Raw genomic sequence first — 17338 nt, 5'->3', positions numbered from 1 at the left:
GTGTGGGTGGGATTGAGGGATACGGGGATGGGGTGTGTGGGTGGGATTGAGGGATACGGGGAGGGGGTGGGTGGGTGGGATTGAGGGATACGGGGAGGGGGTGTGTGGGTGGGATTGAGGGATACGGGGAGGGGGTGTGTGGGTGGGATTGAGGGATACGGGGAGGGGGTGTGTGGGTGGGATTGAGGGAAACGGGGATGGGGCGTGTGGGTGGGATTGACGGATACGGGGAGGGGGTGGGTGGGTGGGATTGAGGGATACGGGGAGGGGGTGTGTGGGTGGGACTGAGAGAATGGCCAGGCCGGGAGAACGCCGCACTAACGCTCTCGCACACTGGTTCCCGCAGCATCCTGTACGCAGACATAGTTGGCTTCACTCGTCTGGCCAGTGAGTGCTCGCCCAAGGAACTGGTCCTCATGCTGAATGAACTCTTTGGGAAATTCGACCAGATCGCAAAGGTGAGGGCTCCAACCACCCATCGATGGCGGGCGTGATCCCTGACTCTCCTCGGGCACCCGTGAGTGGGCGGTGTGCGGGGGGTGGCTCAGGCGGGTGCGGGGCGGGGGAAGGGGGACGAGGTGGGTCAATCAGTTAGGGTAGGGCTCCGAGCCCCGGACGTGACCCCCACTTTCGGTGGAATGGACTGTCTCCGCCCGCCTGCGGCTTGGGCCTCACACACGAAGATTGGGGCAGGTGGGCGAGGTTACAAGAGCGGGTGGCAGGGTGGAACCTGTACCCTGGCCGCAGGACAACGCCCGCAGGGGAGAAGGGCGGGGATCGCGGTCGGAAGGAAGCGGCGGCCATTTTGGATCTGCTACCATTTGACAAGAGCGTAAGGAAGAGGGGCCAGATCCGGCCGTACAGTCCCCTTGAGGTTGCTCCAACCATTCACCCTCTCACCATCTACCTCCTGCGCTCTCTTCTCTCTCTCTCTCTTTCAGGACAATGAGTGTATGAGGATCAAGATACTGGGCGACTGCTATTACTGTGTCTCGGGCCTGCCTGTCTCGCTACCCACACACGCCAGGAGCTGCGTCAAAATGGGCCTCGACATGTGCGAAGCTATCAAGTGAGCCATCAAACCGTGCATTGGGGGGGGGGTCAGGTTTAGCCCCCTGGACAGAGGGGTGGAAGGTCGCTGCTATCTGACAGGAGACTGGGTGGGGTCAGCGGGGTCAGACGCTGACCTTTCACCCTCTGGAGGCCTGGAGACAATTCCTGCCCCAGACAGGAAGGGTGAAAGGTCACCTCTCTCTCATGGGTGCCTGGTTGGGGTCATGGGTCAGATGGAGGATTTGAAGGGTTGCCTTTCTCGCTCTGGTGGGGACCTGGTTCAGGGCATGGGTCAGACAGAGGGGGTAAAAGGTCACCCCTCTCCCCCCCGTTTCTCTCTCTCTCTGGCGGGGACCTGGTTCAGGTCATGGGTCAGACAGAGGGAGTAAAAGGTCACCCCCGCCGCCCCCCTCCCCGTTTCTCTCTCTCCTTGATGGGGACCGGGTCGGGGCCATGAGCTGTCATCTCTTTGATCGATCTCCTTCTCTCTCCCACAGGAAGCTTCGTGATGCCACAGGGGTCGACATCAACATGCGTGTGGGGGTACACTCGGGGAACGTGCTGTGTGGGGTTATCGGGCTCCAAAAATGGCAATATGATGTCTGGTCACATGATGTCACGCTGGCCAATCACATGGAGGCTGGTGGTGTCCCTGGGTAAGTCTCTTTCTCTCTCCATCTATCATTCTCTCCTTCTGTCCATCTCTGCCTACATCATTCTCTTTCTCTCTCCATTTCTCTCTCTCTCTCTCTATCTCTCTCTCTCTCTCTGTCTTTCTTTCTGTCTCTCTTTGTCTCTTTCTCTCTGTCTTTCTCTCTCTCCCCTCCTCTGCCTGTCTCTCTCTGTATCTCTTTCTCCCTGTCTCTCTTTCTGTCTCTCTCTGTCCGTCTGTCTCTCTCTGTTGGTCTCTCTCTCTGTCTTTCTCTCTCTCCCCTCCTCTGCCTGTCTCTCTCTCTCTCTCTTTCTCTATCTCTGTTTCTCTCTCTTTCTGTCTCTGTCTCTCTCTTTCGGTCTCTTTTTCTCTCTCTCTCTGTCCCCTCTCTCTATCTCTGTCTCTCTTTCTGTCTCGCTCTGTCTCTCTCCCTCTCTGTCCCCTCTCTCTCTGTCTCTCTCTGTCTGTCTGTCTGTCTCTCTCTCTGTCTCTCTCTCTCTTTCTGTCTCTTTCTCTCTCTCTCTCTGTCTTCCTACTTGCCCTGCCTTTCCGCCTCTCTTCCACTATCATTGTCTCTTTCTGTCCATCGCTGGCTAAATAATTCTCTGTCTGTCTCTCTTTCCCTCTCTCTCCTGCTCTGCTTTTCACTCTCTCTCTCTCGCTCCCTCTCCCTCTCTCTGCCCCATTGACTCACTCTCTTTTGCTCCTTCCCTCTCTCTCTGTCTCTTTCTCCCTCTCCATCTCTCTTTCTCACTTTCCTGTCTCACATCCTCCCTCTCTCTCTCTCTCTCTCTCTCTCTCCCTTTCTCTCCATCTTTTGCTCTCACTCCCCCTCTCTCTCTCCCGGCCCCCCACACCCTCCTGTTGCAATCAGTGGTGCGTGGCGTTGTTCCAGAAGGTTCTCACTGCTGTGATCCACTTGTCCTTCCCTTTGGCAGACGCGTGCACATCACGGACTCCACGCTGCGCCACCTGGGTGGGGCGTACCAGGTGCAGGATGGCAACGGACATCTGAGGGACCCCTACCTGAAGGAGCACCAAATCACCACCTATCTGGTCATCGACCCGAGAGTGAGTCACACAGAGGGAACCGAGGAAAACAGCCGGAGCTGGAGGAGGGAGAGAGGGTGGGAGAGGCTCCCCACTGGGGTGCGGGGTAGGACAGGGTAGGGTAGAGTAGGCAGCCTACTGGGGGCCACAGGAGGAGGGCCCTGAGGCCGAGTGGTGCAGGAATTGAGGCCTGAGTCAGGGTCTCAGGGACGCACGTGGAATCGGAGTGAACAAATAGGGTCCAGGGTTATTCTGTGGAGTTAGTAGAAACACAGACAATGTGGGATATGGATATAAAGTGGGTTTAAGGAATATGGGGATGATGTGGGATTGAGGGCATGAGGTGGGATTGAGGGTATGAGGTGGAATTGAGGGTGGAAAGTAGGATTGAGGGTTCAAGGTAAGATTGAGGGATGAGCAGGGGCTAAGGGACGAGGTAGGGTTGAGTGATGAGGTGGGATGAGGTGGAGTTGAGGGACGAGGGAGGATTGAGGGACGAGGCAGGGTTGAGGGATGAAGCCTTTCGTTTCGAATGGCCTCTGTTTCTAGCGAACTGCTTTTGGTAAAATCGAGTGAGAATCCAAGATGGCGCCCCTTGCCACGGTGAGCAGGGCCACCTGCTGCGAGGTCAAAGGGCACGGTGTTAACGCTCCCTGTTTCTATCCTGTTTCCCCCTCCCGCCCCAACTCCGGCCCTCCCTCCCTCTACAGGCCGAGGAACATTACGGCGAGCAGTGCCTGGCCCAGGACCCCAGTGAGAGCGCCAAGATCAGAGCCTCGGTCCGCATGACCCGCTACCTGGAATCGTGGGGTGCTGCCAAGCCCTTCGCCCACCTCAACCACCGGGACAGCCTGCCCGTCGAGACGCCGACCATCAACCGGATCATCAGCAGCGTGAGTTGGCCTAACGCCTCCATTTCCCATCCATTGAGGGGGGGCAGCGAGGGAGGGGAATGTGGGCGAGGAGTGGGGGGGGAGGTGGGGGGAGCGGTCTCCCAGCTTGCTGTTACATTCTCACCTCCGAGTCAGAAGGTCCCTGGTTCAAATCCTCGCTCTGTAAATCCAGGGGTGACCCTCCCTCCCGGAGGGTGACCCTCCCTCCCCCTCAGTGCCTGTACTGAGTACCCCATTGGCTGCAAAGCACCGTGGCACATCCTGGGGCCCTGAAAGGCGCGGTAGCAATGCGAGTCTTCCTTCCGTTTTCAGTCAGTGCGGCTATTCGGCAATGGGAGGCATCGCACGCAGGCCGCTCCCTTCCGAAACGGAGTCATTTCCCACCCCCCCTTTCCCCGCCTCCTGAGTCGAAGAGGCACTGAGGTCAATTGTAGCACTACACCGGCACCCTCCCCCCCCACCACCCCAGATTCCCCGCCCCCAGTCGCGCCCCCCCCCCAACCTCGTCCACCGCAACCACTGCCCCCCCCTTCCGTCGAGATGAGCTAACCCAGGGCCTGGGTCCTTCATGCTGTGTGTGTGTGTGTGTGTGTGTGTGTGTGTGTGTGTGTGTGTGTGTGTGTGTGTGTGTGTGTGTGTGTGTGTGTGTGTGTGTGTGTGTGTGTGTGTGTGTGTGTGTATGTGTGTGTAGGGGGCTCAGTGCCAATTGTCGCCCCGCTACTGCCGTTTCTGAAGGGAGAGAGGGAGAGGACCGTACGCGATGCCTCCTATTGCCGAATGACCACATAACCACTCTGATTGAAAAGGAAGGAAGACTCACATTGCTAAAGTGCCTTTCACGACCCTAGGGCATCCCAGAGTGCTTTGTAGCCAATGGGTTGCTTACACCAACCTGCGTTCGCTGGGGGTCTATTGCCCAAGGTGTTCACCGACAGGGGCATCCCAGGGGTTGTCCGCCCCGTGCGGAGGAAACCCGCGTGGCTGGGCCCATAATCCTGGGGCCCAGAATCCGATCTCACCCTGGGACGGTTTGAGAATTTGAATTCGGTTGAAGTAATGTGGGAAGGAAAGACTCTTGTCTCATGAAAGTGGCCGTGTAGCTCTGCCCCTTGGGGAAGGAAACCTGCTGTCCTTACCTGCATGTGACTCCAGTCCCAACCCAATGAGGCTGACACCCAACGGCCGCCTGAAGTGGGTCAAGAGCCCTTCCTGAACCGCGACTAAAAGACTGAAGTGGGTCAATGAGAAGACGAGGGCAGTGAAGGCGACAAGTGCCGGGTGATAGACACAGGCCTCGCCTGCAATGCCGACACTGTGGGAATGAATCAAGTAATTGCCATTTTCTCTTGCACTTGTATCGTTTCGACTCTCCTTCGCTGACGAACCTGAATCCTTTCAAACCAAAGTCTGAGGCCGAACAATCTATGAGAGCCTGGGACACAGGCCCAATTTCCTGTCAGAGCCTGGGATACAGGCCCAATTTCCTGTCAGAGCCTGGGACACAGGCCCGATATCCTGTCAGAGCCTGGGATACAGGCCCAATTTCCTGTCAGAGCCTGGGACACAGGCCCAATTTCCTGTCAGAGCCTGGGATACAGGCCCAATTTCCTGTCAGAGCCTGGGACATAGGCTCAGTTTCCTGTCAGAGCCTGAAATACAGGCCCAATTCCCTGTCAGAGCCTGGGATACAGGCCCAATTTCCTGTCAGAGCCTGGCACACAGGCCCAATATCCTGACAGAGAATGCACACAGGCCTGATATTCTGATGGAGCCTATAGGATACAGGCCCGATATCATCAGAAACGCTGAGACAAAGCCCCACTCGCCTGTGGGATGGGATCGCTATGCACATGGATGTGAGGAGCAATCGAAAATGTAATAAAATTCAAATCACGTTCTTATTCCTTTTTTCTCCTTTGTAGGACATCCCGATGGGAAATCTCGGCTCACACCGAAACATCGACAGGTATGAGAAATATTGCATTTCATTCCAGTCTCCCTCAGGGTGATAGCTGTACACTGACTTGTGTCTCTCAGTCCCTCTCTCTCAGGGATATATCTGTACACTGACTGGTGTCTATCAGTCCCTTTCTCTCAGGGTGCTATCTCTACACTGACTGGTGTCTCTCAGTCCCTCTCTCAGGGTGATGTCTGTACACTGACTGGTGTCTCTCAGTCCTTCTCTCTCAGGGTGATATCGGTACACTGGTGTCTCTCAGTCCCTCTCTCTCAGGGTGATATCTGTACACTGAATGGTGTCTATCAGTCCCTCTCTCAGGGTGATGTCTGTACACTGACTGGTGTCTCTCAGTCCCTCTCTCTCAGGGAGTAGTGCCAGCAGTAGTTATCGATGGGTGAAATTTGTTGTTATCAATGCGTGACAGTTGTTGTTATCGATGGTTGACAGTTGTTATCGATGGTTGACAGTTGTTGTTCTTGATGGGTGACAACTGCTAATAGCGATGGGTGAAAGTTATTGTTATCAATGAGTGACAGTTGTTATCGATGGGTGACAGCTGTTGTTATCGATGGTTGAAAACTGTTGTTATCAATGGGTGACAGTTGTTGTTATCGATGAGTGACAGCTGTTGTTATCGATGGGTGACGGCTGTTGATATCGATGGGTGACATTTGTTCCGATCAATGGGTGACAGTTGTTGTTATCGATGGGTGACAGTTGTTGATATCGATGGGTGACAGTTGTTGTTCACGATGCGTGACAGTTGTTGTTATCAATGCGTGACAGTTGTTGTTAACGATGGGTGACAGTTGTTATCGATGGGTGACATTTGTTATTGATGGGTGACAGTTGTGGTTATCGATGGGTGACATTTGTTGTTATCCATGGGTGACAGTTGTAGTTATCGATCTGTGACAGTTGTTGTTATCGATGGGTGACAGTTGTTATCGATGGGTGACAGTTGTTGTTATCAATGGGTGACAGTTGTTATCAATGGGTGACAGTTGTTGTTATCGATGGGTGTTAGCTGTTGTTGACGATGGGTGACAGTTGTTATCGATGGGTGACAGTAGTTGTTATCGATGGGTGACAGTTGTTATCGATGGGAGACAGTTGTTATCGATGGATGACAACTGTTGTTATCAATGGGTGACAGTTGTTATTATCAATGGGTGCCAGTTGTTGTTATCGATGGGTGACAGTTGTTGTTATCAATGGGTGACAGTTGTTATCGATGGGTGACAACTGTTGTTATCAATGGGTGACAGTTGTCATCGATGGGTGACAGTTGTTGTTATCGATGGGTGACAGTTGTTGATAGCGATGGGTGATAGTTGTTGTTATCGATGGGTGACAGTTGTTGATATTGATGGGAGACAGTTGTTGTTATCGATGGTTCACAGTTGTTGCTATGGATGGGTGACAGTTGTTATCGATGGGTGCCAGTTGCAGTTATCGATGAGTGAGAGTTGTTGATATCGATGGTTGATAGTTGTTGTTATCAATGGGTGACAGTTGTTGTTATCGATGGGTGACAGTTGTTATCGATGGGTGACAGTTATCAATGGGTGACAGTTGTTGTTATCGATGGGTGACACTTGTTGTTATCGATGGCTGCTAGCTGTTGTTATCGATGGGTGACAGTTGTTGTTAACGATGCGTGACAGTTGTTATCGATGGGTTACAACTGTTATCAATGGGTGACAGTTGTCATCGATGGGTGACAGTTGTTGTTATCGATGGGTGACAGCTGTTGTTATGGATGGGTCACAGTTGTTGTTATCAATGGGTGACAGTTGTAGTTATCGATGGGTGACAGTTGTTGTTATCGATGGGTGACAGTTGTTGTTATAGATGGGTGACAGTTGTAGTTATCAATGGGTGACAGTTGTTGTTATCAATGGCTGACAGCTGTTGTTACCGATGGGTGACAGTTGTAGTTATCGATGGGTGACAGTTGTTGTTATCGATGTGTGACAGTTGTTGTTATAGATGGGTGACAGTTGTTGTTATCAATGGCTGACAGCTGTTGTTACCGATGGGTGACAGTTGTTATCGATGTGTTACAGTTGTTATAGATGGGTGACAGTTGTTATCAATGGGTGACAGTTGTTGTTATCAATGGTGACAGTTGTTATCGATGGGTGACACTTGTTGATATCGATGGGTGACAGTTGTTATCGATGGGTGACAGTTGTTGATATCGATGAGTGACAGTTGTTGTTATCGATGGGTGACAGCTGTTGTTATCGATGGGTGACAGCTGTTGTTATCGATGAGTGACAGTTGTTGATATCGATGGGTGACAGTTGTTGTTATCAATGGGTGACAGCTGTTGTTATCGATGGGTGACACTTGTTGATATCGATGGGTGACAGTTGTTATCGGTGGGTTACAGTTGTTATCGATGGGTGATAGTTGTTGTTATCGATGGGTGACATTTGTTGTTATTTGATTTTGATTTAGATTTAGATTTTTTGATTTGGAAATACAGCACTGAAACAGGCCCATCGGCCCACCGAGTCTGTGCCGACCATTAACCACCCATTTATACTAATCCTACACTAATCCCATATTCCTACCACATCCTCACCTGTCCCTATATTCCCCTAACACCTACCTGCAGTCGGGGCCTTTTATAATGTGCAATTTAACTATCAACCTGCAAGTCTTTTGGCTGTGGGAGGAAACCGGAGCACCCGGAGGAAAGCCACGCTTATCGATGGGTGACAGTTGTTGTTATCGATGGGCGACAGCTGTTGTTATCGATGGGTGACAGTTGTTGTTAACGATGCATGACAGATGTTATCGATGGGTGACAGTTGTTGCTATCGATGGGTGACAGTTGTTGTTAACGATGCGTGACAGTTGTTGTCATCGATGGGTGACAGTTGTTATCGATGGATGACAGTTGTTGTTATCGATGGGTGACAGTTGTTGTTATTGATGGGTGACACCTGTTGTTCTTGATGGGTGACAACTGCTAATAGCGATGGGTGAAAGTTATTGTTATCAATGAGTGACAGTTGTTATCGATGGGTGACAGCTGTTGTTATCGATGGTTGAAAACTGTTGTTATCAATGGGTGACAGTTGTTGTTATCGATGAGTGACAGCTGTTGTTATCGATGGGTGACGGCTGTTGATATCGATGGGTGACATTTGTTCCGATCAATGGGTGACAGTTGTTGTTATCGATGGGTGACAGTTGTTGATATCGATGGGTGACAGTTGTTGTTCACGATGCGTGACAGTTGTTGTTATCAATGCGTGACAGTTGTAGTTATCGATCTGTGACAGTTGTAGTTATCGATCTGTGACAGCTGTTGTTATCGATGGGTGACAGTTGTTATCGATGGGTGACAGTTGTTGTTAACGATGCGTGACAGTTGTTGTCATCGATGGGTGACAGTTGTTATCGATGGATGACAGTTGTTGTTATCGATGGGTGACACCTGTTGTTCTTGATGGGTGACACCTGTTGTTCTTGATGGGTGACAACTGCTAATAGCGATGGGTGAAAGTTATTGTTATCAATGAGTGACAGTTGTTGTTATCGATGGGTGTTAGCTGTTGTTGTCGATGGGTGACAGTTGTTATCGATGGGTGACAGTTGTTATCGATGGGAGACAGTTGTTATTATCAATGGGTGCCAGTTGTTGTTATCGATGGGTGACAGTTGTTGTTATCAATGGGTGACAGTTGTTATCGATGGGTGACAACTGTTGTTATCAATGGGTGACAGTTGTCATCGATGGGTGACAGTTGTTGTTATCGATGGGTGACAGTTGTTGATAGCGATGGGTGATAGTTGTTGTTATCGATGGGTGACAGTTGTTGATATTGATGGGAGACAGTTGTTGTTATCGATGGTTCACAGTTGTTGCTATGGATGGGTGACAGTTGTTATCGATGGGTGCCAGTTGCAGTTATCGATGAGTGAGAGTTGTTGATATCGATGGTTGATAGTTGTTGTTATCAATGGGTGACAGTTGTTGTTATCGATGGGTGACAGTTGTTATCGATGGGTGACAGTTATCAATGGGTGACAGTTGTTGTTATCGATGGGTGACACTTGTTGTTATCGATGGCTGCTAGCTGTTGTTATCGATGGGTGACAGTTGTTGTTAACGATGCGTGACAGTTGTTATCGATGGGTTACAACTGTTATCAATGGGTGACAGTTGTCATCGATGGGTGACAGTTGTTGTTATCGATGGGTGACAGCTGTTGTTATGGATGGGTCACAGTTGTTGTTATCAATGGGTGACAGTTGTAGTTATCGATGGGTGACAGTTGTTGTTATCGATGGGTGACAGTTGTTGTTATAGATGGGTGACAGTTGTTGTTATCAATGGGTGACAGTTGTTGTTATCAATGGCTGACAGCTGTTGTTACCGATGGGAGACAGTTGTAGTTATCGATGGGTGACAGTTGTTGTTATCGATGGGTGACAGTTGTTGTTATAGATGGGTGACAGTTGTTGTTATCGATGGTTGACAGTTGTTGTTATCAATGGCTGACAGCTGTTGTTACCGATGGGTGACAGTTGTTATCGATGTGTTACAGTTGTTATAGATGGGTGACAGTTGTTATCAATGGGTGACAGTTGTTGTTATCAATGGTGACAGTTGTTATCGATGGGTGACACTTGTTGATATCGATGGGTGACAGTTGTTATCGATGGGTGACAGTTGTTGATATCGATGAGTGACAGTTGTTGTTATCGATGGGTGACAGCTGTTGTTATCGATGGGTGACAGCTGTTGTTATCGATGAGTGACAGTTGTTGATATCGATGGGTGACAGTTGTTGTTATCAATGGGTGACAGCTGTTGTTATCGATGGGTGACACTTGTTGATATCGATGGGTGACAGTTGTTATCGGTGGGTTACACTTGTTATCGATGGGTGATAGTTGTTGTTATCGATGGGTGACATTTGTTGTTATTTGATTTTGATTTAGATTTAGATTTTTTGATTTGGAAATACAGCACTGAAACAGGCCCATCGGCCCACCGAGTCTGTGCCGACCATTAACCACCCATTTATACTAATCCTACACTAATCCCATATTCCTACCACATCCTCACCTGTCCCTATATTCCCCTAACACCTACCTGCAGTCGGGGCCTTTTATAATGTGCAATTTAACTATCAACCTGCAAGTCTTTTGGCTGTGGGAGGAAACCGGAGCACCCGGAGGAAAGCCACGATTATCGATGGGTGACAGTTGTTGTTATCGATGGGCGACAGCTGTTGTTATCGATGGGTGACAGTTGTTGTTAACGATGCATGACAGATGTTATCGATGGGTGACAGTTGTTGCTATCGATGGGTGACAGTTGTTGTTAACGATGCGTGACAGTTGTTGTCATCGATGGGTGACAGTTGTTATCGATGGATGACAGTTGTTGTTATCGATGGGTGACAGTTGTTGTTATTGATGGGTGACACCTGTTGTTCTTGATGGGTGACAACTGCTAATAGCGATGGGTGAAAGTTATTGTTATCAATGAGTGACAGTTGTTATCGATGGGTGACAGCTGTTGTTATCGATGGTTGAAAACTGTTGTTATCAATGGGTGACAGTTGTTGTTATCGATGAGTGACAGCTGTTGTTATCGATGGGTGACGGCTGTTGATATCGATGGGTGACATTTGTTCCGATCAATGGGTGACAGTTGTTGTTATCGATGGGTGACAGTTGTTGATATCGATGGGTGACAGTTGTTGTTCACGATGCGTGACAGTTGTTGTTAACGATGCGTGACAGTTGTTGTCATCGATGGGTGACAGTTGTTATCGATGGATGACAGTTGTTGTTATCGATGGGTGACAGTTGTTGTTATTGATGGGTGACACCTGTTGTTCTTGATGGGTGACAACTGCTAATAGCGATGGGTGAAAGTTATTGTTATCAATGAGTGACAGTTGTTATCGATGGGTGACAGCTGTTGTTATCGATGGTTGAAAACTGTTGTTATCAATGGGTGACAGTTGTTGTTATCGATGAGTGACAGCTGTTGTTATCGATGGGTGACGGCTGTTGATATCGATGGGTGACATTTGTTCCGATCAATGGGTGACAGTTGTTGTTATCGATGGGTGACAGTTGTTGATATCGATGGGTGACAGTTGTTGTTCACGATGCGTGACAGTTGTTGTTATCAATGCGTGACAGTTGTAGTTATCGATCTGTGACAGTTGTAGTTATCGATCTGTGACAGTTGTTGTTATCGATGGGTGACAGTTGTTATCGATGGGTGACAGTTGTTGTTATCAATGGGTGACAGTTGTTATCAATGGGTGACAGTTGTTGTTATCGATGGGTGTTAGCCGTTGTTGTCGATGGGTGACAGTTGTTATCGATGGGTGACAGTTGTTATCGATGGGAGACAGTTGTTATCGATGGGAGACAGTTGTTATCGATGGGTGACAGTTGTTGTTATCGATGGGTGACAGTTGTTGATAGCGATGGGTGATAGTTGTTGTTATCGATGGGTGACAGTTGTTGATATTGATGGGAGACAGTTGTTGTTATCGATGGTTCACAGTTGTTGCTATGGATGGGTGACAGTTGTTATCGATGGGTGCCAGTTGCAGTTATCGATGAGTGAGAGTTGTTGATATCGATGGTTGATAGTTGTTGTTATCAATGGGTGACAGTTGTTGTTATCGATGGGTGACAGTTGTTATCGATGGGTGACAGTTATCAATGGGTGACAGTTGTTGTTATCGATGGGTGACACTTGTTGTTATCGATGGCTGCTAGCTGTTGTTATCGATGGGTGACAGTTGTTGTTAACGATGCGTGACAGTTGTTATCGATGGGTTACAACTGTTATCAATGGGTGACAGTTGTCATCGATGGGTGACAGTTGTTGTTATCGATGGGTGACAGCTGTTGTTATGGATGGGTCACAGTTGTTGTTATCAATGGGTGACAGTTGTAGTTATCGATGGGTGACAGTTGTTGTTATCGATGGGTGACAGTTGTTGTTATAGATGGGTGACAGTTGTTGTTATCAATGGGTGACAGTTGTTGTTATCAATGGCTGACAGCTGTTGTTACCGATGGGTGACAGTTGTAGTTAGCGATGGATGACAGTTGTTGTTATCGATGGGTGACTGTTGTTGTTATAGATGGGTGACAGTTGTTGTTATCGATGGTTGACAGTTGTTGTTATCAATGGCTGACAGCTGTTGTTACCGATGGGTGACAGTTGTTATCGATGTGTTACAGTTGTTATAGATGGGTGACAGTTGTTATCAATGGGTGACAGTTGTTGTTATCAATGGTGACAGTTGTTATCGATGGGTGACACTTGTTGATATCGATGGGTGACAGTTGTTATCGATGGGTGACAGTTGTTGATATCGATGAGTGACAGTTGTTGTTATCGATGGGTGACAGCTGTTGTTATCGATGGGTGACACTTGTTGATATCGATGGGTGACAGTTGTTATCGGTGGGTTACAGTTGTTATCGATGGGTGATAGTTGTTGTTATCGATGGGTGACATTTGTTGTTATTTGATTTTGATTTAGATTTAGATTTTTTGATTTGGAAATACAGCACTGAAACAGGCCCATCGGCCCACCGAGTCTGTGCCGACCATTAACCACCCATTTATACTAATCCTACACTAATCCCATATTCCTACCACATCCTCACCTGTCCCTATATTCCCCTAACACCTACCTGCAGTCGGGGCCTTTTATAATGTGCAATTTAACTATCAACCTGCAAGTCTTTTGGCTGTGGGAGGAAACCGGAGCACCCGGAGGAAAGCCACGCTTATCGATGGGTGACAGTTGTTGTTATCGATGGGCGACAGCTGTTGTTATCGATGGGTGACAGTTGTTGTTAACGATGCATGACAGATGTTATCGATGGGTGACAGTTGTTGCTATCGATGGGTGACAGTTGTTGTTAACGATGCGTGACAGTTGTTGTCATCGATGGGTGACAGTTGTTATCGATGGATGACAGTTGTTGTTATCGATGGGTGACAGTTGTTGTTATTGATGGGTGACACCTGTTGTTCTTGATGGGTGACAACTGCTAATAGCGATGGGTGAAAGTTATTGTTATCAATGAGTGACAGTTGTTATCGATGGGTGACAGCTGTTGTTATCGATGGTTGAAAACTGTTGTTATCAATGGGTGACAGTTGTTGTTATCGATGAGTGACAGCTGTTGTTATCGATGGGTGACGGCTGTTGATATCGATGGGTGACATTTGTTCTGATCAATGGGTGACAGTTGTTGTTATCGATGGGTGACAGTTGTTGATATCGATGGGTGACAGTTGTTGTTCACGATGCGTGACAGTTGTTGTTATCAATGCGTGACAGTTGTAGTTATCGATCTGTGACAGTTGTAGTTATCGATCTGTGACAGTTGTTGTTATCGATGGGTGACAGTTGTTATCGATGGGTGACAGTTGTTGTTAACGATGCGTGACAGTTGTTGTCATCGATGGGTGACAGTTGTTATCGATGGATGACAGTTGTTGTTATCGATGGGTGACAGTTGTTGTTATTGATGGGTGACACCTGTTGTTCTTGATGGGTGACAACTGCTAATAGCGATGGGTGAAAGTTATTGTTATCAATGAGTGACAGTTGTTGTTATCGATGGGTGTTAGCTGTTGTTGTCGATGGGTGACAGTTGTTATCGATGGGTGACAGTTGTTATCGATGGGAGACAGTTGTTATCGATGGGAGACAGTTGTTATCGATGGATGACAACTGTTGTTATCAATGGGTGACAGTTGTTATTATCAATGGGTGCCAGTTGTTGTTATCGATGGGTGACAGTTGTTGTTATCAATGGGTGACAGTTGTTATCGATGGGTGACAACTGTTGTTATCAATGGGTGACAGTTGTCATCGATGGGTGACAGTTGTTGTTATCGATGGGTGACAGTTGTTGATAGCGATGGGTGATAGTTGTTGTTATCGATGGGTGACAGTTGTTGATATTGATGGGAGACAGTTGTTGTTATCGATGGTTCACAGTTGTTGCTATGGATGGGTGACAGTTGTTATCGATGGGTGCCAGTTGCAGTTATCGATGAGTGAGAGTTGTTGATATCGATGGTTGATAGTTGTTGTTATCAATGGGTGACAGTTGTTGTTATCGATGGGTGACAGTTGTTATCGATGGGTGACAGTTATCAATGGGTGACAGTTGTTGTTATCGATGGGTGACACTTGTTGTTATCGATGGCTGCTAGCTGTTGTTATCGATGGGTGACAGTTGTTGTTAACGATGCGTGACAGTTGTTATCGATGGGTTACAACTGTTATCAATGGGTGACAGTTGTCATCGATGGGTGACAGTTGTTGTTATCGATGGGTGACAGCTGTTGTTATGGATGGGTCACAGTTGTTGTTATCAATGGGTGACAGTTGTAGTTATCGATGGGTGACAGTTGTTGTTATCGATGGGTGACAGTTGTTGTTATAGATGGGTGACAGTTGTTGTTATCAATGGGTGACAGTTGTTGTTATCAATGGCTGACAGCTGTTGTTACCGATGGGAGACAGTTGTAGTTATCGATGGGTGACAGTTGTTGTTATCGATGGGTGACAGTTGTTGTTATAGATGGGTGACAGTTGTTGTTATCGATGGTTGACAGTTGTTGTTATCAATGGCTGACAGCTGTTGTTACCGATGGGTGACAGTTGTTATCGATGTGTTACAGTTGTTATAGATGGGTGACAGTTGTTATCAATGGGTGACAGTTGTTGTTATCAATGGTGACAGTTGTTATCGATGGGTGACACTTGTTGATATCGATGGGTGACAGTTGTTATCGATGGGTGACAGTTGTTGATATCGATGAGTGACAGTTGTTGTTATCGATGGGTGACAGCTGTTGTTATCGATGGGTGACAGCTGTTGTTATCGATGAGTGACAGTTGTTGATATCGATGGGTGACAGTTGTTGTTATCAATGGGTGACAGCTGTTGTTATCGATGGGTGACACTTGTTGATATCGATGGGTGACAGTTGTTATCGGTGGGTTACACTTGTTATCGATGGGTGATAGTTGTTGTTATCGATGGGTGACATTTGTTGTTATTTGATTTTGATTTAGATTTAGATTTTTTGATTTGGAAATACAGCACTGAAACAGGCCCATCGGCCCACCGAGTCTGTGCCGACCATTAACCACCCATTTATACTAATCCTACACTAATCCCATATTCCTACCACATCCTCACCTGTCCCTATATTCCCCTAACACCTACCTGCAGTCGGGGCCTTTTATAATGTGCAATTTAACTATCAACCTGCAAGTCTTTTGGCTGTGGGAGGAAACCGGAGCACCCGGAGGAAAGCCACGCTTATCGATGGGTGACAGTTGTTGTTATCGATGGGCGTCAGCTGTTGTTATCGATGGGTGACAGTTGTTGTTAACGATGCATGACAGATGTTATCGATGGGTGACAGTTGTTGCTATCGATGGGTGACAGTTGTTGTTAACGATGCGTGACAGTTGTTGTCATCGATGGGTGACAGTTGTTATCGATGGATGACAGTTGTTGTTATCGATGGGTGACAGTTGTTGTTATTGATGGGTGACACCTGTTGTTCTTGATGGGTGACAACTGCTAATAGCGATGGGTGAAAGTTATTGTTATCAATGAGTGACAGTTGTTATCGATGGGTGACAGCTGTTGTTATCGATGGTTGAAAACTGTTGTTATCAATGGGTGACAGTTGTTGTTATCGATGAGTGACAGCTGTTGTTATCGATGGGTGACGGCTGTTGATATCGATGGGTGACATTTGTTCCGATCAATGGGTGACAGTTGTTGTTATCGATGGGTGACAGTTGTTGATATCGATGGGTGACAGTTGTTGTTCACGATGCGTGACAGTTGTTGTTAACGATGCGTGACAGTTGTTGTCATCGATGGGTGACAGTTGTTATCGATGGATGACAGTTGTTGTTATCGATGGGTGACAGTTGTTGTTATTGATGGGTGACACCTGTTGTTCTTGATGGGTGACAACTGCTAATAGCGATGGGTGAAAGTTATTGTTATCAATGAGTGACAGTTGTTATCGATGGGTGACAGCTGTTGTTATCGATGGTTGAAAACTGTTGTTATCAATGGGTGACAGTTGTTGTTATCGATGAGTGACAGCTGTTGTTATCGATGGGTGACGGCTGTTGATATCGATGGGTGACATTTGTTCCGATCAATGGGTGACAGTTGTTGTTATCGATGGGTGACAGTTGTTGATATCGATGGGTGACAGTTGTTGTTCACGATGCGTGACAGTTGTTGTTATCAATGCGTGACAGTTGTAGTTATCGATCTGTGACAGTTGTAGTTATCGATCTGTGACAGTTGTTGTTATCGATGGGTGACAGTTGTTATCGATGGGTGACAGTTGTTGTTATCAATGGGTGACAGTTGTTATCAATGGGTGACAGTTGTTGTTATCGATGGGTGTTAGCCGTTGTTGTCGATGGGTGACAGTTGTTATCGATGGGTGACAGTTGTTATCGATGGGAGACAGTTGTTATCGATGGGAGACAGTTGTTATCGATGGGTGACAGTTGTTGTTATCGATGGGTGACAGTTGTTGATAGCGATGGGTGATAGTTGTTGTTATCGATGGGTGACAGTTGTTGATATTGATGGGAGACAGTTGTTGTTATCGATGGTTCACAGTTGTTGCTATGGATGGGTGACAGTTGT

General features: G+C 47.7%; 1 protein-coding gene across 3 annotated transcripts in view; it reads left to right on the top strand.

The window, feature by feature from the left end:
- LOC137349093 (adenylate cyclase type 2-like) overlaps positions 1-17338 on the top strand; it is a 377997-nt gene that overhangs the window by 103088 nt on the left and 257571 nt on the right. For all 3 annotated transcript variants that reach the window (XM_068014427.1, XM_068014425.1, XM_068014426.1), the window contains 6 exons: positions 347-458; positions 942-1069; positions 1551-1709; positions 2644-2776; positions 3466-3648; positions 5571-5614. In XM_068014427.1, coding sequence (XP_067870528.1) covers positions 347-458; positions 942-1069; positions 1551-1709; positions 2644-2776; positions 3466-3648; positions 5571-5614 — 759 coding nt within the window. The remainder of the gene's footprint in view (positions 1-346; positions 459-941; positions 1070-1550; positions 1710-2643; positions 2777-3465; positions 3649-5570; positions 5615-17338) is intronic.

The sequence above is a fragment of the Heterodontus francisci genome, chromosome 34 (genome assembly GCF_036365525.1).
Source record: "Heterodontus francisci isolate sHetFra1 chromosome 34, sHetFra1.hap1, whole genome shotgun sequence".
Taxonomy (NCBI): Eukaryota; Metazoa; Chordata; class Chondrichthyes; order Heterodontiformes; family Heterodontidae; genus Heterodontus; species Heterodontus francisci.
The sequence above is the reverse complement of the archived record's forward strand: the minus strand, read 5'-3'. Positions and strand labels throughout refer to the sequence as shown.